Genomic DNA, 19011 nt, shown 5'->3' with positions numbered 1-19011 from the left:
AAGAAAAAAAAAAGAAGGAGGTAAATTTTAGAAATAGTTCTTCAATTTTAATCAATTAGAATAATAATTCTTCAACTAAAAATTAATTACTATTGGTCTTTCAACTTATCAAAATATGTAACCATAATTCTTTTCGTCAACATTGTCAAAATTTTGTCAAAATAAGTTATGTTGGAATGACTATTACTACAATTGGGGTCCCTCAATTCATCAAAACGTGTAACTATGAGTTTTTATGTCAACTTTATCAGAATTTTGTCAAAATAAGTTATGTTGGAATAACCATTGTTATAATTGAGTTAAAGTTGAGAGACCAATGGTAATAATTTTTTAGTTGAGTGACCATAGTTGCACGTTTTGATGAGTTGAGAGACCAATGGTAATGAATTTTTAGTTGATGAATCATTGCTCTAATTAAGTTAAAATTAAAGAACTACTGCTACAATTTACTAAAAAAAATAAAAAATTAAATGGTTTCAACCGTCTTCGATAAAATTAGAATGTTACCAACTAGAGCCTAACAAAGAAATTTTAAGTATAACACTACCCCTTATAAATTTTTCAAGACACGTTCTCATATTTAATAGATTACCTGCATGCCCGATAAGAATATAATATTTATTTCAAAGTCAGTTTGCTTGGATTTTTAAGGCTAGTAGTTTATGACTACGTAGAAGGAAAATACGATGAAAAATTGCTTCAAGTGAGATGCAAAGCTAACGCTTATGAGGTAAAGCAATATATTTTGAGTTTCGTAAGATAAAATGAAAATATGATTGAGTTTCAGGGATGTTAATGTAAATAAGCCTATTTGTTTTTTCTTTACATATTTTTTTGTCAAACAATAGATTGAATTTGAATTCCATCTGGATTCAAATTGTGAAAATCCTAAAGACATCTTAGCCATTTATCGTACGGACAAAAATCATTTGACTTTTTTTATTTAAAATTAAATACAATAGTACTAGCAGGATTTGAACTCACGCCCCAAGGCTCAATACCTTTCCACACCACCGTAGTAAATGAACACTTTGCAAAATAATCCCATAATTTAGCTGTTAAAATATTAGTGAAATTACTTTTTCAATCCAAGTTCACAACATTGCTCAAGTCTGGGGAAAAAAAAATGGCACTGTTTTTTTATACTTTTACAATTTGACATAACGATATTGGTGGTGGCATTTGGCTAAGCATCAGAATGGACCAACAATAATTTAGTATCGACCTACCATTTTTTGGAGCCGAACCTAAGATGTCTCACTCATGTCGACTACAAAACAGTATAAACCTGTAACAAAAATAGTATCCCTAAAGAGAATTATAGAAGCTCAAAATTGCAACCATTGGACAATTATACAACCTCAAGTGACGAGGGTTATAGTTCTGAGATTAAAGAGGACAACGATACTCCTTTACTCAAGTGCTATTCAACTTCAACCGACACACTACTTCTCTTGTCGGACGACATCCTTTCAGCCGGTCTATTAGTAACTTGGCCGCTCTTGCTAGTGCTACTTGCAGCTTTCCTTTCGACGGACCTCTGCATGATCCTGATCGGTATTCCACCCAAATCAAAGTCTTCCTTCAAAGACCTTTTTAAGAACCTGATGTCTGTTTCCGAGAGCTCTTTCTTCCCACTCAAAAAGGCGACAAAAGTAGGCGGTCTGGCCTTCACCTGCGTGAAGTACTTAACCTTGGGTTGAGCAGCCTGATCTTTCCAAGAGTGCCTGCTCATAACCTGATGAAACGCAGGAAAAGACAGACGGTTATGTTCCAAATGACCTTTATGATGTTGGATGGATGATGCATAAAAGGTACCATCAACTGACCTTACGCAACCAACGGTTGAGACGAGCTGTTGACAATCTTGAACACCATTTTTCATATGTATCAATAACTTGGTGCATGACATCTGCGTGGCCCCTTCCCTCCAAGGCTGATATGAATACGATTGGTATCCCAGTCACCTGTTTGCCACAGCCATGCTAACGTAAATTACCATTTAAACCAATGCTCAAAACACATTATCGAAGAGAGAACTTGAAATCCCCCCCACCCCCGGCGCCCTCCCACCAATGCTTCTGTCATTTTCAGATATCTTCTCATAACCTACCCAGAACATCCACCAAATAATTCGCAGCATCAAACTAGTAACCCAACCTTTATATCATAATATTTCATGTCATTAAAACAGAACAAAAACCCCATATTAACTCAGGCAACCAAGGAGAAGCATGTGAAAAATATTGTAAATATCCAGTTTTGTTTTCTATGAGAAGCATTTGAAATGAGCACGGAGCATTATAGACATTTAACTTAAGAAAATAGTACGCAGGTGTACCTGGGGCATAATAGTCTGGATTTCTTGGGGCACAATTTCCATGACCTTGTCAAATAATTGCTTCCCTCTTAATAGATCCATCTTGTTCACAACCACAACCAAGCCCCGGCCTTCTTCAACTGCCTGTCTAGCTATAACTACTTCATCATGCTTCAAACTTCTCCTAGAATTTGCAATCTGATATTACGTATGATGTTGTAAGAAAGGAATCGGTTAAATATCAAGGAAAAAACAAAAATCACTTACGTTACGTCATATAACATTTATAGTGCAAACTATCAAATTTTATGTAGCAGAAATCTAAACATATCACGAACTCTAGAATTTTCTTAAAAATAAACATATCGTTTGGCAGACCTCTTCCGCATCAAGGACCAGAGCAACTACATGAGCTCTCATTAGATTCTTCCTTGTCTGCACAATGCTCAAGGATGATGGTCCCTTCTCTTGTTTACCTCGTTGCAACCAACCTGCAGTGTCGACCTGAATACGGAGACACAATAAATAAAATAAAATAAGCCATGTAAATGAAACTTGACAGTCAAAACAAAGAATACTTATACAAAAAGATAAAATTAAAATTAGAAAGTTCAACAACATTCAAACTTTATCAAGCACCTTACAGTTGCTTATCCTGGGACACCGCAAATTAGCATACACACATTCACCGTCTTACATTTGGTAACAATAATACATTTTCTTAAACCAAGAAGAAAAAATACAAAACTTGTACTCAAGATAGAAATCCAAAGTGAGGGCTAGTGGTTGCTATAACGAGCTGCATTTTAGCCCAGGCCTCGCTTGTAATTGAAGCATGTGTTTTCAAAACTCAAAAATGCTTGAAAGAAACATCTTTGAAGTTTTCTCATTCCAAAACTTCTAACTGATTTCTCTACCCAAGAAACAGAAAGGTATGGAGTATACTAATACCACTAAAGTTCTTTATGAGCGAAGAAGCGATCCTACAAATCTATCAGTTCAAGCACCCTGAAAAGAAATGGAATTAATAAACCACTACCCAACTTCCAAAGAAAGATTCCTACATTTGTAAATCTAATAGAGCATATGATTTTGACATATACTGTAAAGTTGGGGTTGAGACAGAATATAATCTCTGACAGATATAAGACCAGGTAATAAAGAGCATGTCATAAGAATATGAAGGACTACAAAATATACAAGAGCAACAACAGCAACAACAGCAAAGCCTTATACCAATAAGGACTACAAAATATAAATAAAGGAAATCAACTCGTAACCTGAGTTTGAAAGTTAAGAAGCACCAAACAAATAAATACAATATGTACCAGGAATACAGTTCTCCCTTCAAACTCAAACTGAGCTCTAATTGAATCTCTTGTCAAACCAGCTTCTGGGCCCACCAGCACACGTTCTTCTTGTAACAATGTATTCAGCAAGGTTGACTTCCCAACATTGGGTCTTCCTACAATTGCCAACTGTAATTCCAGCTTACTTTCCTCAACATCACAAGAGCTGCCATCCTCAGCAGTACCTTCTTCATCTAGGATCAAGAAAGAAACAAAAATGGCGTTATCAATTAGGATAGCACAAAAATTGACCCCTTCATCAAGAAAGCAATAAAAGAATATGAATGATGTGGTTAAGGAGCAGCTTGTTTACAGGTTGTATTACAATAAAACATATGAAACCATCCATAGCAGCTTGTTTGCAGTTTAAAACGATAATAAATATTTAACAAGATTAAGTAAATCCAAAATCTGAAATACTAGCTTGTTGATATTGGACTAAGTAGTCGTCATTCAGTGCAAAATCCACCAAACAGGTTCAGACACAGATAATAAGAGTATCCAAAGGTTCGGGGCCAATAGAAAATGTTCAGACTATATTATAATACAAACTACACATTTAAGAAAGTAGATTTGCTTTGGAAAAAATCATAGAACTAGACTTTTGACTCCTCTTGGGGCATCAATGTCAAAGCATTTTAAGAACATTCCTTTCTGTAATCATGCTTGATGGTGGAGAATGTTAGATTTGAGATAAATGTATTCTGCTTGTGTCTGATATGTTGGTAGATTTGTTTTTTTATTAACATTATTTTCCATCCTTGCGCTTGAAATTTTAATACATTTTCTTGTTTCACATAAATAAATTATAAACTCAGCACTGTTATATCTAGAGCTAAAAAAGTATATGCTAAGATGTGTGAACACTAACACTGCAACCCAAATCCAAGTTTATATAAGCATGATAGTCTTCATTAATTTTCTACATAGAGCAATATGGTTGCATAAAATGCAAGCATGCCACGAGAGACCAGAGGGATTAGAAGACCATATAATATTTTGAAGAAGTTCATCTATATGCATGGAAATACACATAACAGGAGAGAACAAGTTTCTACACATGAAACCAATATTCTATTGAAAGAAGAAAAGGATAGATTTCCTTACTGTTTAATACTTGGAGCATATAGTCCTCAAGCTTAGGTTTCAGGCTCTCATAAAGATCTTGCATTCCTAGTCCAGTTTCAGCTGATATGGCAATAGGGTCACCAAATCCTAACCTATAAGCTTCAGTAGCAGCCGTCATAAGAGAACCACTACCATCAAAAAGTGCTTCAGATTTATTCATGGCAACGACAAGATTGATTCCAGGTGCATTTTTGCGCAACCACCTTCCAACCTCCAGATCAAGGGGGTGCAGTCCAGCTCTAATCACAAGATATCACAAAGGACTGAATAAATTTGCATGTAAAAGGAAAAGAGGAAGTGGTGGCCAGGGTTGTAGTGTAAGGTGGTAGCACTCTAGGTGTTCTTTCAAATTAAAACAGTGGAAAAGTGAACAACAAATTTCAAGAGAAAGGCCCTAAAATATAAGTCCCTGGTCAACCAGATGTGGCTTATCTACTAGTACTAGATCATATAATATACGGTTTCTCATTCACAATCAATAATCCCACGTACACACGTATTTGGATTTATTTGCATGCATGCATAAGGGTGCATATATACCCAGAATAGCCCAAAAACATACTCATCATGTAACAAACCAAATTGAACCACATTTTCTTTTTACATAAACAAAGATATGCCAGCCTCCGTATAACTAACCTTACATCTAACAGGAAAACCGCAAACTGAGACCTTGCGAGAACACTTGCAGTCATTCCTGATGTTCTATCAAGAATAGAGCCTGAAGATGCAGCCGTTTCTAAACCAGCTGAGTCCAGTACTCTAAATCGTAGATCACCCAATTTGGCAATGCCTTCTCTTATGTCACGAGTAACATGATCATCTGGTGTATTGTAGACAAGAGCTTCCCGCCTCCGGATTAAACTAAAAGAAACCCACAAAATAAAAAATTTAGAAGGCAAGGCCAAGAGTGCTACAAGTTACAATATCTGCATTCGTTTTCTCTTTTTGACGAGTAAAATGAAAATTATGCCAAATACACATACATAGTAAACAAAGTTTAAGGGAAAAAAGGCAAATGAATTACTGACCGATTAAACAAAGCTGACTTGCCCACATTTGGGCGCCCAACAAGAACTACAGTAGGAAGCAGATTCTTGTTCACTTTGGTGAAATCCACTGGTTTTTTGTACAATCCCCTAGTTTTCTCGGCAGTAACATTGCAATCAGAATCGACATGGGGTTCCTCTAAATGACCAGCTGTACCCTTGCCAGTATCAGAAGCAGGCAGTTGATAAGTGGGTAGCGTGCAAAGCTCCCCTGTGGCATGAAGGATAAAAGGATGCAAGATTGATATTGACCTGCATTGAACTCTAAACCTTAAAGTTGGATATCCAAAGGGACTTAAAAAGGCCGCGGTGAACAATGATCCTGAAAGAAAACAATCATCAAGCACATATAGTTGCATCTAATCTTGGAAATTAAAAGATAGAAGTTGATAGCAGGAAAATCAAATTCTTACCAACATTATTTGAGTGCTCTTGTCTCTCTATGTGCAAGTTGGGGATTGTGTTGGTAGAACTCTGAAGCGGATTATGAAGGAGACCAAAACCAAACTTCTTCTTCCGTGCTGGAAGAGAACGAATGCACAAATGAGACATACCCAACAAACTTCCTCTTCCTCTTCCTTCTCAGAAGATGAAGATGTGAGAAGATTTTCCTGATTTCATTCTTCAGTCACAAAACAAAGTGAAGTTCAGCTTAACAATTCAAAATCAAAGGGGACTGCTTCCATTGAAAATTCAACCCAAGAAACCCAAGAAGCTTGTGCTTTGGTAAGATTTTTTTTATAATATTGGCATGCAATCTATATATTATAAAATGTCGATAACAAAGATATACAGTGCTATAGGTGTGGCAGGGGTGGAGCAGAAGATGGAACGAGGGGCGGCTGACAGAAAAGGGCTGCAGGAGGGACGGAAACAGGGAACGCAGGTGGGCTGAACTTGAAGCCATTCTTCCTCACAAAATTTCGGCGGAGTTTCCTTTGTTTATATGACATTTCCATATTATACAGAACCTGTTAAACACTTTATTTCTACATTTCCACTGCATTCTCAAGCACAGTATAATTCTTTGATAAATGATTTACCCACACACGGCGGTTGAAAAGAAAACCGAGAGAGAATCCACGGTTCTTAAAGCCTAATTACTCAGATTAGTTGGGATTGAAGTTTACCCTAGTACTAGTAGGATTGAATCCCTAAATCAGACCTTTCCAAACTAAATTAAAAGGAAAATAAGAGTAGAAAAAAACAGAAAAATTAGAGGAGGAAGAAGGAAGAAGAAGCCTGACCTGTAAATGGAGGAGATAATGGCCACCCAAAGTCTGAAAGAGGAGGAGGAGGAGGAGGAGGAGGAGGAGGGGAGAGGGAGGAGGAGGAGGAGGAGAGTACTCGCACGCCTGCCGCTGGATGGGTAAATTATTATTTGGGAGGTCTTATTGGTGTATGGCTGGGTTTTGTTAGAGTTTCAGAAAGGGTTTTAGGGAGCTAGACATCGTCAATGAGATCGCCATTTCTAAACATCATTTAGGACATTTGTGGGATCATAAATTTTCATTAGCTGCAATAAGGCGATCAGAATATAATAATATATACTTTCGTAGTCCAATCACGAATTTTATCCGGAAAATATTGCTGTTTCCATCAATTACGTAAGCTATTTTCTCAACTATTTTACAGCTTAATTTCTGTGTATTCCATAATTCTCAATATAAGTACATACAATTTTTGTTACATAAGGAAAACAATAAAGGACACAAATATAACATTCCTAAAACATAACTCTAATAATTACACAATATTTACGTTCCCTTTCTACATACTAACTCGCGCAATACTCCCCCTCAAGTTGGTGCACAGATATCACACATGCTCGACTTGATAAGTGAGTCATCAAAACTTCTACTACACACAGCATGAGTAAGAACATCTGCAAGTTGCTCTTTTGAATTCACAAACGAAATTGATACAATTTTCTTTTCGAGCTTCTCTTTAATGAAATGTCGAGCAACCTCCACATGCTTCGTCCTATCATGCTACACTGGATTCTCAGCTATCTCTCTTGTTGACTTGTTATCACAATACAAATTCATCGCCTCTGCCTGTTTAAAACCAAGATCCCAAAGATACTTTCATAGCCAAGGGATCTCACACACACCATGTGTCATACCCCTATACTCGGCCTCGGCGGAAGACCATGACACCACTTTCTGTTTCTTGCTTCGCCAAGTAACTAAATTACCTCCAACGAATGTAAAATACCCGGACGTAGACTGTCTGCCTATCACATCACCTGCCCAATCAGCATCAGTAAATCCCTCAATCCTCATATGCCCATGGTGCTTATACAAAATCCCTTTTCTCGAGGCAGACTTTAAATATGCCCAAATTATCATCAATGTTGCCATACAATCCACACCCAGTGAGTGTATAAACTGACTAACCACACTCACTGCATAAGCAATATTCAAACGAGTGTGAGATAAATAAATTAGTCTCCCTACCAGTCTTTAATATCTACCTTTGTCAACCAGTTTCTGATCGGGATAAATTCCCAAATAATGCTTATCTATAATAGGAGTATCCACAAGTTTACATCCAAGCATGCATGTCTCCTTTAATAAATCCAAAACATATTTCCTTTGAGACAAGAAGATACCTCTAGACGAACGAGCTACATTTACTCCAACGAAATATTTTAAATCTCCAAAATTCTTCATCTCAAATTCAGCGGTAAGGCTCTGTTCTAGTTTCACTATCTCATTTGAATCATCACCTGTTATTATCATGTCATCCACATAAATAATTAAGGATGTCACCTTACCACTCCTCCGTTTAACAAACAACGTATGGTCGGAATGACTTTGGTAAAATCCAATCCTCCTTATAACTTGAGTAAATCTACCAAACAATGCACGAGGTGGTTACTTCAGCCTATAAAGTGACTTTCGCAACCTACATACTCCAGTTTTTCCTCCGGCATTATACCCCGGAAGAAAATCCATATATACTTCTTCTTCCAAACGCCCATGAAGAAAAACATTTTTTACATCAAACTGTTTCAGTAGCCAATTCAAATTTGCAACTAAAGAAATAAGAACACGTATCGTATTCATCTTGGCTACTGGTGAAAAAATTTCCTGGTAATTAACACCATACGTTAAAGTATAACCTTTTGCTACTAACCTTGCTTTATACCTATCTATTGATCCATCGGCCTGGTACTTAATTGTAAAAACCCATCGACACCCAACCGCTTTTCTTTTCCTTTGGCAGTTCCATTACCTCCCATGTATCATTTTTATGTAGTGCCATCATTTCTTCATCCATTTCAGTAACCCATTTAGGATCCTTCAAGGCCTCATCAACTCGGGTTGGTACTTGGATTGCTTCCACATTATTCACCCATGCTGGACGTTCCGGTGCAAGATTCTTGAATGACACATAATTTGCTATTGGATACCTCACTTTTCCTTCAGGAGAAAACTTGTCAGGAGGAACACCATGATTTTGCCTTGGCAACAACTTATATGTACAACATTATTGAGATTAGTTACATGAGCATCAATGGTATTTACCTCAGGGATATTCAGAGAAAACACATTAGGTGGCACTATCGAGCTCGAGAGAGAGGAGGTTGTAGGTTAGGCATCAGTTAGTGGCTGGACTGCTCCAGATTCCTCAGCAGATCCTTACGATCTGTTGTGCCTGTTTCGGCAGGTAGCAGCTGAAGCTCTGTCACATACTCCGCATTTTCTTGCTGAGACCCATTAATCTCATTTTCGGCAGTTTCTTGCCAAGACCCAGTTATCTCATTCTCAGTAGTATCTTGTTAAGATCCATTGTATAATATTTCCAACCATCCAAGATCACCCTGATCCTCACTAGTGCTCTCCCCCCTAGGGATTTGAAGGTGATGGGAATGAAGAATAAAATACTTGGATTTGGAAAAGGTAACATCCATAGTCACATACATATGGCGAGTGTCAGGGTGATAACACTTATACCCTTTCTGTTGGGATGCAAATCCAACAAAGACACACCAAATAACACATGGACCCAATTTGCTACGATGAATCTTGTGAATATGAACATACGCTACACACCCAAACACATAAGGAGTGAAGGTGTTGGTGGATACTACAGGAACATGTTCTGTTAATACTTGAAGAGGTGTACGAAAGTCCACAACCCGAGATGGCATACGATTAATCACATGCACGACATAGGTAATGGCTTCCGACCAAACCCGTTTAAGCACAAACGCACCAATAAGCAAGACACGAGCAGTTTTCAAGATATGATGATTCTTTCTCTCAGCCACCCCATTTTGTTGTGGAGTATGAGGACAAGTAGTTTCATGGAGGATTCCTTGATCCTGAAGAAAACCAGACAATTCAGAACCAACATATTCACCTTCATTATCAGAGCGGAGAACTTTAATAACAAAGGAATATTGTGTTGTAACCATCTGAGAGAAAGACCGAAACACCATACTAACATCACTTTTATTCTTCATCACATATATCCAAGTCATACGGGTGCAATCATCAACAAAAGTAGCAAACCATTTAATTCCAGAAAGAGTAATAACAGGAGAAGGACCCCAAACATCAGAGTGCACAAGATCAAACGGAAAACAATATTTTATTCAGAATGGGAGGAAACGAAGCGCGATGACTCTTTGCGATAATACATACTTCACAATGTAAATCTGATTCTTTTATTTCATGAAATAAACTAGGCAACATACGCCTTAAATAACAAAACGAAGCATGTCCTAGCCAACGATGCAATAACCAAACTTCTTGTAAATTATTGGTACAGGATGCTCGAACTACATTAGCTCTGCGAGGAACGATGTCATCCACATAATATAACTCTTCTCTCTTAGTGCTACGCCCAATTATCTCCTTGGTTTGAATATCTTGAAGTAAACAAAACAGTGGATACATAAGTACAACACAATCTAATTGCTCAGTAACTTGAGGAATAGATAACAAATTATGTGATAATGACAGAACAAGCAAGCAATGATGGAGGGAGAGGGCCGGTGTGAGGTCCACAGTGCCGGCCCCAAGCACCTGTGCAGTGGTGCCATTTGTCGTTATTATACACTTCCGAGGAGTCGTTGTCATACAAGTAAACAAATTTTGTCAAAGGTTATATGATCTGTTGCACCAGAGTCCAGACCAAATAGAATTTTACGGCTTAATTTCTATGTATTCCATAATTCTCAATATAAGTACATACAATCCTTGTGACATAAGGAAAACAATAAAGGATATAAATATAACCTTCCTAAAACATGACTCTAATAATCACACAATATTTACATTCCCTTTCTACATACTAACTTACGCAATAGTTTCATCTGTGAAAACATGAAACGAACTATCAAACATTTGAGATTGAGATTAGTCTAGGAAACCAAACCTACTTTAAGAGATAAGATGAACACAATATTGTAGGAAACCATACAAATGAAATGCACAGTAGCAGTCATCTTTTTAAAATATTAGAAACATGGTTAGCCAGTAACCACCGTCCAGAGATCAAATCTTCTGCACTCAAAATAAATATGACCTCTATGTGATTTCAATTATCGTTTGACACATTATATTTATGACAATAAAGTTTAAAAAAGTTAAATCTGTAAGTCCGAATCAGTTAATAATTGAATCCACAAATAGACATAAGGATCCTCTTTGTGAGGATCCTGGGAATTCTCCAATCACATATGTTCATCGTATATTGTGCGGTCATAAATTATTGTAATTTTTTTTTATTTAAAATTGAATATAATCAATACCTGACAAAAACTGACTGCATGATGTATGATGAACGAATGTGATTGAAGGATCCTCGAGATCCTCACAAAGAGGATCCATCAAGTGATCCTGTCTCCACAAATACACCACGTTCATCTATATATAAAGCGAGCAATGCGATGAACAGTGGCTTTGGGGTCACGCATGAGACAAAAATTTTGGTGTCACCCCCTTCGACAAAAATAATTGGACCAAACTGCCCCTCAGCAAAAAAAAAAAAAAAATCAAAACCTGCTCGAAATAATATATCAAATCATGCGAGGGTAAGTTAGTAATTTGACCATTATATAATATAATATAAATATAAATGGAGAGAGAGAAAAAAAATAAAAAATGAAAGGGAAGAGAGAAAAGAATAAACAAATGACAAAATTGATACTGCCCAAGTGATGGGTAAGAAAAATATAATAAGAAAAATCATAGATGTTGTGTTCAAAACATCTTAAGAGGCACGTAACGCCAGTGATAGAAAAAGAAAATAACGAAATAAAAAAAATATTGAAGCAATTCACGCACATAAATACATTTAAAATGTCTAAGTCGCGCGTAGCAAGCTGTGATTCAAAAATACCTTTTGCACGTGGTTGTTTATTAAATATTATTTCTCAATTTTTAAGCACTTAAGAGGTGCGTAGTGCCAGTTATAAAAAAAAAAGTCTCTCGCACGCGCATAATAATATGATTCAATTAGTTGTCAAATAATCATTTTGTTTAACAAATGATGTTATCTACACTAAGATGAGGGAGTGAGATTAGCCTGACAATAGGTTAGCAATCAGTTATTTATTAAATATTATTTTTTTCTAATCTTAATGTAAATTCAATAAAATGTAGATAGAAATTGAAAGACCATTTTTATTAAATGTATTTATTATTCATTTTCATCTACATTAATAAATACATTTAAAACATATAAATTCCGGGTACTAAGTGTTAGTGTTAGGTGAAGAAGATTTGGTTTTGAGAAAGAGATGTGGACTAACTATCTTGCAGGTGTCAATGGCTCTACAGCCACAAGACAGAAGCTGGCGGCCCCCACAAGTGCTGTGATATCTCCCAATTGTCTTGATTATGATACACAATACACCACAAAAACCTCTCCTCATCACACACCTTTCTCCAGAAATCTCCTCCGCCAATTACTTTACTTGCCTCACAAATCCTCTTATCTTCTTACAAACAACACAATCCTCTCTCTCTCTCTGCTCTCTCCTCTCTTCAGGAGGATTTTCCATAGATAATCTGTTTGGACTTTCTGGGAAAGCTTTGATCTTTGGAATTTGGATCACACTCCCTGGAACTGTCTGGCAGTTTTACAACGTTCTCACTTGCTTCTGGGATTATTATTATTTTTTTTTTTTCTGGAAACAGAGTTGTGTGTAGGAGGAAGAAATCTAAGAAATCTAGAGGATTGAATCGTTGAAGATGAAGATTCAGTGTGATGTGTGCGAGAAGGCGCCGGCGACGGTGATTTGTTGCGCCGACGAGGCGGCTCTGTGCGCCAAATGCGACGTTGAAGTGCACGCAGCGAATAAGCTTGCAAGCAAACACCAGAGGCTGCTCCTTCAGAGCCTCTCCAACAAGCTTCCTAAATGCGACATTTGCCAAGTAATTAATTTCACTTCCCATTTTCTTTCTATGTCTTGATTGATTTCCCAATTTCCAATTTTTCTGTTTTTGTTTGGGGTTTTAGTTCCTGATATTAATTAATTATGTATTTAGATTTGATGAATGTATGGGGTGAGCCGGATTGAGATAGGTCTTAGGGTGCTAAGTACTAAGCGAGTATCAAAAAAAGCTGAGCTCAAAAAAGTGTTAGGTAAACACTTAAAAACAGCTTATTTTCACAGTTTTGGGTGAAAAAAAAGTTGAAAACCTGAAACAGCAAAAATGAGCTTATTTCTTACAGGAAAAGCACAGCAATACCAAACCAGCCCTAAGAGTGTTAGAGTTGGAGCATCCAGTGCGAAACTAAACCTGAAACCAAGTGACAATGAGTAGAGGTTTCCAAGATCTCATAAACTTACTTGAATACTTTTTTTTTCGAGTAAATTAGAAGTACGATATATTGGCCCAGTTTGAGACTATGTTCTCAACATACTCCGCTTACATGTGACCGGCTTTTGGGCCAAGCGGGTTGATTAGTTATGTTGAGTGATGCAGACGCCATACAGATGAGCGCAACTCAACTGATGAGTAATTTTTGTTCATATGAAAATAGTAATTTGTGAAGTGTAAGTTGCTAGAGAATGAAATGTTTGTTCACTGCTTGCAATGTAAGTCAGCGAATGGTTGAGTCATGGGGATTTTGAGTGTTTGTTCGCTACTTGCAATGCAAGTCAGCTAATGGTTGAGTAGATGTCCAACCTTGTGGATTCTGAGAACGTCGATTCGTCAAATTTAATAATGATTGATCCATAATCAGGAATTTTTTGATTGAATTGGAACGTAAAAGGTGCCTTTTAATTCTTAAGCACAAAGGGTACAATTTAGTCCTTGTTGTGGACCATGGTTTGAGTCATGGAGAAGATGAGAAAAAAATTCATTGATGCGTTGGAGAGTAGGGAAAGGTAAGGCAATTAGAGAAAGTGTTATTCTGAAATTACTCGAGTAGTCTTAGGTTTTGCTGTAATTCAGGAACGATTTATAATTTATGGTACATCATTTATAACTATATTCCATAGCGTTTTACTCTTTCTTCCGAATTAAACATAATATAGTGGGGAGTAGATAGAGATGTTTCCACAACTCCGTAAGATGAGCAGAATCATGGAATCAAAGGCTGACTGGTTCTTATAATTATTGTAGTAGCAGACTATGCAAAATGACCAGCTTGAATTTCTCAAGCCACATTTGAGCTTTCCTCTTGGTTTATTTCTGCTTTCTTGATATCAACCGTCTTCATCTCAATTACTAATGAACAACAAGAAACTCACGTAAGAGTTCTTGAAACATAAATAAGGTTTCGTTTTAAATCTGTCTTAGCATCACTGGATTCTGATGAGTTTGTTAAATTCTCTCGAAATAACTGCTCAAATTTCAATCTCTCCCTCTCACACATATATTCTGATTTGCAGGATAAGACAGCTTTTATATTCTGCGTAGAAGACAGAGCCCTCTTTTGTCAGGATTGTGATGAACCAATTCATTCAGCCAATAGCCTCTCTGCAAACCACCAGAGGTTCCTTGCCACTGGAATCCGAGTGGCTTTGGCCTCCAGTAGTACTAAGGAAGCTGAAACGAGTGGCTTAGAGCCACCCAATCAAGGTGCACAGAAGATTTCAACAAAAGTCTCAGCACCACAGGCTTCTGGCATCTCATCACCATGGGGTGTTGATGACTTGCTGCAATTATCAGATTTTGAATCTTCTGACAAGGTTAGAAAGATCCCTAAACATTTGGATGTTATGCTTTATTCATAATGATTAGAATTACACAATTGTCTTCTCACAGAATAGCCTGGTTTTAATTGAATACGTAGAAACGGCATTGAAAGATGCACCAGAACTTACCCTTTTTCTGTTGAAAGACTGGAGAAATGGGCGTTATCATAATATCCGTGAAAGTCGGGTTGAAGATAAATACCCAATTTATGGGAACTTGGTACATGAGACGCACAAGTCTTGGACAATGTTGTTGGGGATAATTGGGTGGCATATACCGCTATTTAATGATGCTGCCTACCGTGTGAAAAAATAATTATTTATCTACTGTATATAAACCAGTGAGAGTACAGAAACTTTATAAGTTTTTTGGACTTTCGAGATAGAAGTAGAGAATAATTTTAATTGAGTTCACTTTTCTTTTGTCATCGCTATTTTAGTTTGATCATTCATAGAGCACATATGCACGATTATACGAGATTATATGACTTCAGTAAGTTGATAGCTCTAATAGGTCATTGCTCAGGTGGGATGGAGTTCAGGCAGTTGTACGGGTGAAGTCAGCATAGAAAAAACATTTATATAAAATTGATGCCAACATTGTTGATAAGTTGTTTGCCTTTTCTTTCATCTATCCCTAACCTTGAGAAACTCTGGACTGTGCTTTCTTCAGAAGGATTCGCTTGAGTTTGGAGAGCTCGAATGGATAGCAGACATGGGTATTTTCGGTGATCAGTTTCCTCAGGAGGCACCGGCAGCAGCTGAAGTTCCGCAGCTCCCAGTACCACAGTCGAGCAATCTTACCTCCTACAGACCCCCTAAATCAAGCAGTCCGCCCAAGAAGCCTAGGATTGAAATCCCAGATGACGATGATGAGTATTTCACTGTTCCTGACCTCGGCAGATTTTAGACATGTATCAACTTGATGGATTCGTTGATAGGTTGAATTATATACGTTCATACTAAGTATACGCACGTATGTATTTATGTATTTGTTATATATGTTCATACTAAGTACGTACCAGTATGTGTTTACGTATGTATTTAAGAATTTATAATGCATTTTGTGGGATTCCTGTCCTTTTTATTTGATCCGTCGATATGTAATTTTGCCTATTCAGCAATATGATCTTACGGCACAGACTACGTGCCTGCTGTTATAATACCAAGTGACAGTGGTAATTGGTGATTATGAGAAAAAGGAGTGTCTTGAAGCATGTATTGTTAAGCGATTACGCGTTAAAAAGAACCAAGCTCATCTCTTGTCAACGCTAGCACTTTTTAATAGATGATGCCATTCCCGCGAAGTGATGTTCAATTTCTATTCGTTAGTTCAGTGCTAAGATTAGGGCTGGTTCGGTATGGGATACCGAACCGAAAACAGCATATCAAGTCCCAAACCGATTATTTTTGGAATGGAAATCTGAGGACCGATACCAAACCAAAATTTCGGTATTCCCGAAATATTTTCGGTATTTGGGATTTTCCGAAACTAAACCTGAAATCATCCGTACCTGCATTAAAATTTTAAAATTTAAAACCCCATTTTAAAATCAGAAACAGTGGTGAATCGAAGAAAATTGAAGGTCGAGAGAAAGACAGAGTGCAGAGATAGTCAGACCTTCGTCTTTCTCCTGACCTGAGCCCCCAATTCGAAACCCTAAGCCCCAATTTGAATTTGAGAGGAGAGACAGAAAGAGTCTGAGATTTTGGCGAAGGTAGAGATGGAGACTTTGGCGAAGGCAGAGATGGGAGAGACACTTTGTCTAAAGAGTCTGAGTCTTTAGACATCTTTCTGCAAACTTTCCTTATTTTAATATTATACAATAGGCTATGTTTGCAGTTTGCTTGATAGTAATTTAGACAGCACAAAACAGTCATGTGCTTTTCTGCACACTTTGATTATTTTAATAATATATAATTGATATTGCAGTTTGCTTTTCTGCACTCTTTGTTCTTTGGTAGCATGGGAAGTACGAACCAAAAGCAAAAGGAAAAGAAGATTTCAGGATTTCAGGATTACCGAAAAATGAAATCTGAAAACCAATCCCATACCAAATATTTTGGTATTTTTCGGTACGGGATTACCAAAGTTTGGGATAATTTCGGTTTGGGTTTGGGATTTTTTCGTTTGGTTTGGGATTTTTGGGAATTTTTTCCAGCCCTAGCTAAGATGTAGAACTGGATCTCATATGGGACCAAGAGATATTCAATCTGGAATTATCATACACACACATACCAATAATTCCAACAAAGCATGAAATTATTCAGTCAACCAGCACGTTCTCACCAATGATTCTGACAAAGTTTGGAGTCATTCAATCATCCATATTCTACAATGAAAACAACAATTATTCCAACAAATTTCACTGTTCATCAATAATGAAAGCAAGTCATCATTCATCAATAGTAAAAGCAAGTCACCCAAAACCTTTTTCTAACTCTATAAAAAGTGGACTCTGGAGGAGAAAGGTTTCAAGTTCAGAATTTCCATAATTTCCCAGTAAAATTTTTTTTTGAGTTCACACTGTCGACTTTGGAGATTGGAATATCCCCAAGGTTTCTAGTAAAAATATTTACAAAAAGAAATGGTCAGTAGCCTCTTTTAGAAGTGAACATCACGTCAAAACAGTTGAAAAAACTTATGCTCTTAGTAAAGAACATGAAACTTGTCAGTTATTCACACCAGAACAAATTAAAACTCATAGAAAAGATGGTTACAATTACATTCACATATGCCTAATCCAAATAGCAGTCAAGCCCTTAGAAGAGGCCTCAATACCACTATTTTGTTATGTCTCCGAAATGCAAGATTCATTGACTTCAATGATAGAATTCTTGGAATGATTGAGTCAAGCCTTTACAACGGACTAATTCATTTTGATTGTTTCCCAGATCTCACGATAAGTCTTTCAAATCCTCACATACTGAAAGCACTCACATTAAACATCAAAACATCAGGGTACCAAGTCTTTGAAGAGTCCAACCATAAGCCTTAATTTTTAGAGTTTACTACAAAGTCATAGGAACAAACTATTGTAAATTTTGAGTAGAAATTTTATTGTCCCACGTTGGCCATTTTCAAAAGGTTTCCTCACTTTATAAAGCTTCGTCCCTTATAGAAAGTGATTGGAGTGATAGGTCTTGGAGACTAAAATTGGGCTCACCCTTGGAATTGGACTTTGGGGTGATTATCAAAAGATGGGCCTTGGGCTCGAGCTCGGGCTTGAGTTTGGGCTCTAATAATTAAATTAATTAATTATTTTCGAATTTAATTAATTATTTTTAATTAATTTCAAATTTAATTAATTAATTATTTTTTACCAACAGACTCATATTTTCAGATGAAGTCTGACGTGTGAAAAACTGCAGAAAGAAAACACCCATATGAGAAGATGTCTCCCAACAGATGCATCCATTCCTCATACATGTTGCGAACAGGCATAATTATATTATATATACATCCATCTGCATAGCATTTAGAACACAAAAAATACAATTCTTCTTCTATAATCCAAAACATCCTTAATGAGAGAAATACATAGAAATTCACCAGAAGTCAAGTTTTCTGGTGCTGGAATTCTGACTTGATCGTTGAATCCTGGTGAAGCAGACGTCCATAGAACTACAAGCACTGAGTAGGGACGAAATTTCTGTTACAAGGACATTGCGGTATGCAAGACTTGATCTTCAATATTTCTGTTTAATATTATTTCATTGTTCATACTCTGTTAATTTCCTATTCGCATTTATTATTTATTAGCATATATAATTTTATCACAGATTGTTGACATAAATTAAACACAAACATGAATTTCCAAGCCTTACTTAAAAGTCCTCGAGACCACACACTTTTGATACAAACCAATCAAGAAAATGCCAACATTAAAATACCCAAAACTATCAAATGGTTAGATATCAATCTACCTTCATATTGGTGCTTAATCAATGAAAGCAAACCAGTAAGCATACAAATAGCTTAGTCAACCTAGACAA

At 36.8% G+C, this 19011-nt stretch overlaps 2 protein-coding genes across 2 annotated transcripts; one reads left to right on the top strand and one right to left on the bottom strand.

The window, feature by feature from the left end:
- Positions 1-1113: 1113 nt before the first annotated feature.
- LOC137723382 (GTP-binding protein) lies at positions 1114-7474 on the bottom strand. The gene is made up of 10 exons (XM_088692342.1): positions 7094-7474; positions 6260-6468; positions 5829-6168; positions 5437-5661; positions 4777-5036; positions 3649-3863; positions 2699-2824; positions 2342-2518; positions 1830-1967; positions 1114-1738 (listed from the first exon to the last, which is right to left on the bottom strand). The coding sequence occupies exons 2-10, from the start codon at positions 6396-6398 to the stop codon at positions 1424-1426; spliced, it is 1935 nt and encodes a 644-aa protein (XP_088548468.1). The 5' UTR covers positions 6399-6468; positions 7094-7474; the 3' UTR covers positions 1114-1423.
- Positions 7475-12739: 5265 nt separating this feature from the next.
- Positions 12740-16184, top strand: LOC137722964 (B-box zinc finger protein 24). Its single transcript, XM_068462099.2, is given in 4 exon segments — positions 12740-13240; positions 14710-15009; positions 15689-15916; positions 15918-16184. Coding segments are annotated over 4 exon segments (735 nt in total). The 5' UTR covers positions 12740-13057; the 3' UTR covers positions 15942-16184.
- Positions 16185-19011: the final 2827 nt, after the last annotated feature.

Source organism: Pyrus communis, chromosome 4 (genome assembly GCF_041283825.1).
Source record: "Pyrus communis isolate YQ-2024b chromosome 4, ASM4128382v1, whole genome shotgun sequence".
NCBI lineage: Eukaryota > Viridiplantae > Streptophyta > Magnoliopsida > Rosales > Rosaceae > Pyrus > Pyrus communis.
The sequence above is the reverse complement of the archived record's forward strand: the minus strand, read 5'-3'. Positions and strand labels throughout refer to the sequence as shown.